The sequence below is a fragment of the Corylus avellana genome, chromosome ca10 (assembly GCF_901000735.1).
Source record: "Corylus avellana chromosome ca10, CavTom2PMs-1.0".
NCBI lineage: Eukaryota > Viridiplantae > Streptophyta > Magnoliopsida > Fagales > Betulaceae > Corylus > Corylus avellana.
In genome coordinates, this window is record NC_081550.1 from 16,491,033 (window position 1) to 16,499,928 (window position 8,896).

General features: G+C 37.4%; 2 protein-coding genes across 2 annotated transcripts; one reads left to right on the plus strand and one right to left on the minus strand.

Annotated features, from left to right (window-relative positions):
• Positions 1-4,115: 4,115 nt before the first annotated feature.
• Positions 4,116-6,836, minus strand: LOC132163374 (L-ascorbate peroxidase, cytosolic-like). Its single transcript, XM_059573636.1, has 9 exons — positions 6,511-6,836; positions 6,174-6,348; positions 5,977-6,042; positions 5,273-5,321; positions 5,078-5,163; positions 4,920-4,999; positions 4,700-4,802; positions 4,541-4,599; positions 4,116-4,455 (listed from the first exon to the last, which is right to left on the minus strand). Exons 1-9 carry the CDS (start codon positions 6,627-6,629, stop codon positions 4,440-4,442), a joined length of 753 nt encoding a protein of 250 aa, XP_059429619.1. The 5' UTR covers positions 6,630-6,836; the 3' UTR covers positions 4,116-4,439.
• Positions 6,837-6,855: 19 nt separating this feature from the next.
• LOC132163035 (uncharacterized) lies at positions 6,856-7,855 on the plus strand. Its single transcript, XM_059573237.1, has 2 exons — positions 6,856-6,887; positions 7,069-7,855. Exons 1-2 carry the CDS (start codon positions 6,856-6,858, stop codon positions 7,853-7,855), a joined length of 819 nt encoding a protein of 272 aa, XP_059429220.1.
• Positions 7,856-8,896: the final 1,041 nt, after the last annotated feature.

Below are 8,896 nucleotides of genomic sequence, written 5' to 3' on the forward strand. Positions count from 1 at the left end.
TCGTTAGAGGTAACTGAACCACCCCTAAGAGCCGGTTGGGGGTGGCCATGGCCCTTTGAAGGTAGTTTGGCCACTCCCAACGGCCAAACCTACCAAACCCATTATTATTATTATTATTATTATTATTATTATTATTCCTTTTTGGCCATTTAGGGTGGCTGAACCACTCCCAAAAGGCCATAAAGCCACCCTAGACCCAAAGTCACCCTCAGGCCAAACGGTGATCCGGCCACCTCCAAGGGCCATATCAAAAAACCAATATGTATATATACATTATTTTATTTTTTTAGTTTTTATTTATTTTTAAAACGTTAAATATAAATGCTAATATTTTAGAAGTGCGACATGTGGCAGCATGATGGCCCTAGGATTTTTTCTAGGGCCATCTTGGCCATTAACTGGAGAAGATTCGGATCCCAAGAAAAGGTACGTACGGATTGCCAATTCTGTTCCTTAAAGATAAAATTATTTCTATAAATTTGAAAAAAATGAATAAATAAAAAATTATATATATATATATTTTAATGGCCAAAAAAGCAAATGAAATTGAGAGGAGCCACTCCTTTCGATAGGGGTAAAATTGTTAAAAAAAAAAGAAAAAGAAATAACAATTTTGCTCTTCTTAAAATAAGGAACAGAATTGATTAGCTTGGCTATAAAAATAAAGAAAATGGAACAGGCTACTCTCCATTTCATCATATTCAAGCAATCCCTATTAGGCCTTCAATTTTATTTTTTTCAAAGTAACAAAATTTAAACAAGAATCATTTACACAGTTAAATGCACAAATTTTAAATCATGATCATAAAATTGATATTATCAAATTCATTTGAAATTAAGGAATTCTTATTCCTACAAAATTGGCCGTGAAAAAAAAAATAACTATGAAAAATTAATGAAATCTTCGAGCCAAATGACTTATAGTAGTCCGCTACCATAATTTCCATATTGATTAGCTTGGATGTGTATTTCGAAGGAATGAATTTTTATTAGTAGTGCTCAAGTTTGAAACTAGGGGTGGTTATTGGTCATATTGGTCCGGTTTTGACCATTTTCAGTTACCGACCGATAACAATTTATACCGAAAATTATTGGTAATCGGTTAAACCGGTTTTTGTACGTTAAGCCTCTATTTGTTTTCAAGCAAAATAGTTTTTGGCAACGGAAAACGATGACGGCAAAAACAATTTTTGACAACTTTCGGCGAAAGTATGGCGGTTTAAGGAGAAAAAATAGTTTAATCAAAGGCCTAAAGTAAGAAGAGAAGAAAGCCAGAAGAAAGTATGGAGGATTTGATGTAGTGGGGGGAGGAAGAAGAGAAGAATGCCTGAAGCAAAGGCCTTTCAATTGGATTCTTCTGTTTCTCTCCACCGTCTTTCTGTCAATCTTGGACACCTCACTGCTGCTACTGATCATCTTCGTCATCGATTTCCCTCCCCTCTCCCTCACACCAAAACAAAGCATATATATATATATATATATATATATATATATATATATAAAAGCAAAAGATCGATCTATCAATCTATGAGAGAGCAGGGAGGCAGCAATTTGCGGCAATTTTGATTTAGGATTAAGGGAAAAGAGAGAAAGATAGGTATATATATGCCTTAACGAAACGACGTCGTTTTGTTTTCTATAAATTGTATATTATGAAAAATGAAAAATTGAGAATTACATTTATTCCCCCTTATCGGTTATATTGAAAACCGATAACGACCATTTAACCGACCGATTATCGACTGATAAAATAATCGGTATAAAATTTTTAACCAATTACCCACCAATAACTATCGATTGCGGTTAATATCGATTCGGTCAAATTTGGTAGACGGTCGGTAATCGGTTAATCTGCCCACCCCTATTTGAAACCTTGAATCTCAAGGGGAAGCGTTATCTTATTCCAACAAAATTGTATTGGAAAAAGATTGATTAAAATTTCGGATTACAACTATAATTTTTACTCTAGGTTTCTTACAAATGACGGTTGTATTTTATTTCACTTTTGGGTGGACTGACATAGTCATTTTAATATTTGGGTCCATAATGGGCTGGACTAATTCTATAAGCACTTGAAGAAGCCATGTACTCTCACCCTACATGTATAAATGAAGTTAGCCCATTAGACTTCATTAGGTCATTAGAGCAATTAGGATTGAGAGACTAGTGCCCTCTACACACACAACACAACAGGACAAAGGGAGGAAGATGACAGACTCATCTTCTAACAATTTTTACATTCTTTTCATTATTGTTCACATGTTATAGAGAGACAGATTTATTTAGTGAAATTCTAAAAATTGGTATCAGAGCCTTCTATCTCTTTTCTCCATAGCTATGATAAATCTTGTTGTTTTAAATAATATTATTGTTATTATTATTTTTTTTTGTGAACAATGAGATTTGCGTTAAACTTGCATTTGGACTGTTTTTCTTTTTTGAGGTTATTCGTAAAATAGTATGGGCTATCACTGCAAATATTTTTTTTTTTTTTTTTTTTGGGTGAATGAACGAGATATTGAATCCGGCCGGCCACTGCACCAAAAAAAAAAAAAAAAATCAGCGTTTTTTATTTTATTTTGTGGATGCCTTGACCGAAGGCCTCACAATTTCCATGGCACCGTAGGTATTTGCACTGTTTATAAACATATCTATATCTATTTTAGATCCTGTCCGCACCTGGTACGAGTGGGTTCTCATGTTTCATTCGTAATGGAATCCAAAGGACAAAATTTCAAAACAAAGCTTGAAATGGTAATGGAATCCAAAGGACAGAAAAAAGCCATGTAAAAGTCAAAAAAAAAAAAAAAAAAAAAAAACCTGAAAAAAGACAAAATTTCATTGTTTATGCGTGAAAATTACTAGATGCTCGGGCTTAACGCACATCTTTGACCGCAATTAAACTGAAGCGTAAACGCAGTTTTTTTTTATTTTTTTAAACAAAGCTTGATCACATATGTGTAAAAGAGGTTTCAGCTTAATCTAGAGTGTGGCCCATGTGTGTTTTTATCTGATTTTGGGTTTGCTTTGTATTTGAAGTATAAGGTCTTAACAGTTTATATATATATATTTTAGAAAAAAAGATTAAGATGGACATGCCATAGATGGAGCGAAGAGGCTTTTGCATTGACAACCTTTGGTTGAACTCTGCTTGTTTCACAACCTTTGGTTGGAAACAATTATCATACACAGAAAATATCAATGTCAATGGCTCTCTAGCCTCTCTCTACCAAGAATAAGCTAGGATTCATTGACGGATCTTCGGCAAAAGCAACAAAGGCAAGTCCTCGGTGTTTCAAGAGATTGCTTTTAGCATCATCTACAACGATTTTGTTGAGGAAATGTGGAATGGTATTAAAGAGCGATACTCTCAATCAAATGGACCTCGCATTTTCCATTTGCAAAAGGCCATATCTGCTCTTTCTCAGTATAATCATTCGGTGAGTTCTTATTACACTACTTTAAAAGAATTTTGGAATGAATTGAACTGTCGTCCCCGGCCTTCGTGTTCTTGTGAGGCACTGTTCTTGAGTATCAGAGTATGTATTTCAATTCCTGATGGGATTGAATGAGTTTTTCTCGCATGTCAGATTCTACTCATGGATCTACTACCACAAATAAATAAGATTTTTTCAATGATGGTACAAGAAGAGTGCTAGAGAGAGACCTCCACATTCTTTGCTCCTTTGAACCATACCACAACAAAGAGCCGAACGAGATAATTCGAACCAAGAAAATTTGACCAAAAATTGGTTGGTTCAAACAGCAAAAACATCAGGGAGTGTAGTTGACGGGGGCATATCCTAAATTTGGAGAGGCCAAGGGGGAAGAGCACCAACTACTAAAGTTTTGGGGAGACAATTTGATCATTTCCTTTTATTTTTAACAAGATTAATTTTATAATTAAATAAGATACCTGGCTAGTTGAACCCCCATGAAAACTTAAACCAAAACCTCCCGACAAGACCTCTCAATTGGGAATTTATTACCCTCCCTAAGAAGACCCTCTCAAGGTAATATCCCGACCAATCCATACCCGGGAGCAGCCATTTAATATCCTGATCCATATTGGCAGATGATGCAACCAAAAGTTCTACTATTTAGCCAACAAAAAATGCTACTAGATTGGTTGGGGGATATAATTAAACAGTTTTAACATCACAGATACATATAATCACGCAGTGTTCGCGCGTGTGGCCGGGTAAGAGTGTAACATACCAAACACAGACAATTTCTCAATGTATTATTTTAAAATAAAGGACGAGTACCACAGAATTCAACCCGATTTCTTCCATTGACCAACAAAAGAAAGCAATAAACCACCCCAACTTTCATCAACCAACTACCCAAAGACCAAGTCTTTGATGAATCAAAACAAAAGAGGAAAGGCAAGAAGGCATTGGCACTATCCTTTACGTCCCCATTTCTTTTGCAACTGCTTAAGCATCGGCAAATCTGCACACACCAAGGCGAGCATTTCAATCATACCACTTCACAATTGCAAAAACATTACCAAATAAGATAAAAATCCAACACTTACCCAAGCTCAGAGAGCTTCAGGTGGGCCTCTGCAAAATCAACAAAGAAGGCATCCTCATCCTGAGGGAGGAGAAAAGTTCCACAGGAGTAAGCAAATTACCAATTGTCCCACGTCGGTAGTGAAATCTAATTGACAGCTAAATGAAATAGAAATACATACCGCGGCATATTTGTCAACAAGAGGGCGGAAGACTGTGTCAGACAGAAGTGCCTTGTCAGATGGCAGCTGCAGAAGCCCTTCCTTCTCACCACTCAAGAGTTCCCTAATAAAATTCAAAAACATTTGTTTAAGATTCTCTCTCAGCAAATTTCAAGCGCATGAAGGGGACAGGCAATTTCATAAATTAGACCAGGAAAGTCCGGCAGGGAAGGAAACTCACTTGAAGTATGAGTTGTCAAAGATGAGAGGGTTGGTAGTCCAGGGTCCCTCAAAGCCAGAACGCTCCTTGTGGCCCCTTCCCTGCAAAAAATTAAAGCCTTTCAGCATAAACAATAGTTCCTAGAAGTAACCCAAAGGATCCTAAGGAAACATACTAACCAGAGTGTGAGCACCAGAAAGAGCAACGATGTCCTGGTCACTGAGGCCCATTTGTTTGCCAAATACCACCCTCAAATGGTCACAACCTGCATCAATAGAAAAAGAGTCAAGAAACATCCCATAATTCCATAAACAACCCACAGTTACAGGCTATCCAATCAAAAGATCAGCCAGGGTACCAACAAGAATACTAACCCTTATTAGCATCAGGAAGACGGCCCTCAGGAGGCAGCTCAGGCTTGTCCTGAGAGTATAAGAGGGCAACGATCAGTATTAAATGGGGACTACATAACCAGAGGATACATTCAATTTAATATACAAGAATCTAATACAAGAATAACACATCTAAATTGCATGTTGACTTCTCACGATCTTAATCTCTAGATGAAGCACAAAAGAAAATGTTATTGGAAAGTATCATCTGATTTTCTTAGAAAAAAAAAATTAAAAAATTAAAAAGTTGGCCGCCCGCTGTACATTCAGAAGATTCTTTTGCCAAGAGTGAAGGGGACAATGATTTCCGCTGCATAGCCGGCCGAAACATATTGGAAACTAAAAAATTGCTATAAATAGCTTTTCTTTAAAATAAAAAACTTCATTTTTTCCGAAAACTAGATTGTGTTTTGACCTTTTTATTTTTTTATATAACAAATAGTTTTAAAAAAAATGTAAAAAATTATTTTTCAAATTTCTTAGCGCAATCCAAACAAGCTTTCAGACAATCGTCTAGCCAATTAAACAAAATCAATGAACGAAACCATGAAACTTTAACACGATAATTCACAAGACCGACCAGATGCGAAGAAAAAATTACACGTTTCAGGCAGAAGATCCAAATCTATAACACACAAATATATAAATAATTAATTATTAAATTCCAAAAATGAAAGTGGACTTGCCTCACGCCCAGGGTGGAAGGGGATCTCGGGCCCACCGGCGACTTCGACAGCAACAACCCCAGCCAACTGCATCAAAAAGGATAAAACAAATTTTTTTTTTAAAAAAAAAAATCAATCAAACAGCGATTAAAAAAAAAAAAAAAAAAAAAAAAAAGAGGATCAAAATTAAATCTGCAAATAAATAAGGATTAACCTACCTGGTAGAAATCGGCGTAGGAGAGGGTGGGGAATTGTTCCTTGATGGGCTCCAAGAGCCTGACGGCAATGTCGAGGCCACTGTTGGCGGCGTGGCCGAGCTCCTCCGATTGCTTCATGGTTCCGAACGGACCTCCGGTCCTTGTCTTCACGTCGAAGGTCCCAGCAGAGTGAAATCTGCACCAACCACATCATTTTACACACTTAAATACACAAATCCACAGAGAGTCAACAATTTCTGAGCTCCTATTGGCATTCGTAGAGGTCTTGTTGGTCTGCTTAGCCTTGGTGCAGAACACAAATTCCATGGTAAATATTATAGAGAGTGAGAGATTGTACGCGAGGCGCAGCATGATCGGAGCGCAGTTCTTCTCAGCTATGAGGCCCATGAGCTTCCTCTTGGCCTTCTCGATGGCCTTATGGTATTCAGCGTTCACAGATGGATACTTCTTCACCATTTTCACTAGTCTACGACAAGAAAGAACCGGTTCTCAGCACAACCAAACAGAAGCGGATAGATCGGAGTCTCTGAGATCCGTGAAAGCTGGCGGGAACAAACCTTGGAAGCAGAGAGAGTGATCCGAGAAATGAGAGAAAGAAAAATAGAGAAATGAAACCCTAGGCCCGAGAGTGGCACGAGTAGAGCACAGGCCAGGGACTGGGAGAGCTTATAGAGGTGAAGCCATGGGGGCTTTGTGGGGGAAGAGAAAGTTCTAGTACTTTGACTTGGCCGTTGGATATTAATGGTTTTGGATTTGGACAGCTGACATTGGTTTGAACAACCGGATCACAAGGTCGAGCTTTTGGGTAGGTGGAAAATTAAGAAAAAGACGGATAAGAAAGCACACGGAGGAAAGGTCAAGAGATTATTAGGAGAAACAGTTTAATCTATTTCAGTTCAGTTCTATTTCAGTTTAATCTATTTCGGAATATCACTCGAGACCTTTTGTGCCCCATCTGTGAATTGGAACCTGAAACTTTGGGTCATATTCTATGGAGTTGTGGTTCGGCAAGGGATGTCTGGTTGGAAAGCTGCTGGAAATTACAGAAGAGCTCCATTTGTGACGAAGCTTTTGCAGGTGTTTTTGAGCAACTGTCGGCTTATTTGGACCCGGAGGAACTGCAGTTTTTTGTCACTGTGGCACGCCAAATTTGGCTCAGGCGCAATGCTTTTGTCTTTGGGAGGCCGCTGCTTGCACCAGCTGAAGTCATTCGCAGGGCAAAGGAACAAATCTCTGCTTTTGAGAAGACAGAGGCTGGAAGATGCAAGCCCCAAGTACCATTGCGAAACCACGCAGCCCATACTTGGCAGAAGCCGCCGGAAGGATTTGTCAAACTTAATTGGGACGCTTCCATAGATGCGAGACGACAGCGTATTGGAATTGGGGTGGCTGTCCGAAACTCTAATAGCACTCTTCTAGCTTTGTTGTGTGCTTCAAAGACCATGCTCACGGATCCTGGGACTGCAGAAGCCTTAGCGGCGTGGCATGCAGCTGAAATCACACGAAGGTTGGGGTTGAGACAGGTGGTTTTAGAAGAGGATGCGTTGGAAGTCATAAATGTTCTCAAAATGGATGAAGGTTGGTTGGGTAGCTATGGACAGGTCATACAAGATGCTAAAACTCTCTTGGGGCATTGTCTGGAGTGGAGGGTTCGCCATACTCTCCGGGAAGGTAATAATTAACAATTCTCAAAAAATAAAAAAATAAAAAAATAAAAAAATTGTAGTACCCTTGCAAAAAGACGGTATGGTCCACCACCAAAAGAGAATTGGAAACTTTTTGTGGTGGATCGTTTGTTGCAAGACCAAAATACCCTTTAAGTTCCGGATATCTTGTAAACTTAAGGTCCCTTTGGTTTGTGAAATAAATCTTTACAATACACTAACTAATACTAATATAGCTATTCTTTTGTTTGGTAATAGACTATTCTTAGAAATAGTTTATTTTTATGAGACTATTAATTTCACACACATAGGATTAACAAAGCCACTAAAAAATGAGTGGCTTAGCTAATCAGTAAGGAATGTAATACATTTTTTAAAAATGTCCATATAATTTTTAAAAAAAAATTTAAACTAAAAACAAAATAAAAATAAATAAAAAATATGAAAAAATAAAATAAAATGGGTGGTCATTGGAGTGGTTGGCCACCCACAAAAGAGGTCGGAGGTGGCCGCACCACCCCCGTCGCATTTTGGGGTGGCTACGGTCACCCCTGTTGCTTATCAAGGTAGTCAACCACCCATTTATTTCTTTTTCTAATGAGTTCGAACAAAAAAAAAAAATTGAGTTTTTCGTAATTTTGATTCAACTCCAATTTTTGTATGTTTGTTGTTACCAAACTTAGGAATAGGAATAACTATTCTATTCATTGTAGTAGCTATTTATTTTCCAATGAACTAGACCTTTCACAAATCAAAAGAGATCTTATGGTTTGTTTGGGTGTGCGTTTGAGAGGTTTAAAAGTGCATTTAACACTCAAAAAGTTCATTTGAAGAAATAAGTATCTGTTTGATAAAAAAAAAAAAAAAATGAAAGTTCTTTTAAGAGTTCAAAAAGTCTAAAAATAACCAAAAAACTTTTGCCAAAAAGCATTTTTTATTTGAAAATTCTATTTCTCAAATGCAATACCAACCATACACTTAAAAAATGTTTTACATAATAGAAGTTGGTATAGGGTTATCTCGGTCATTCGATCTCTGAACGTGTGAAAAACTTTATGT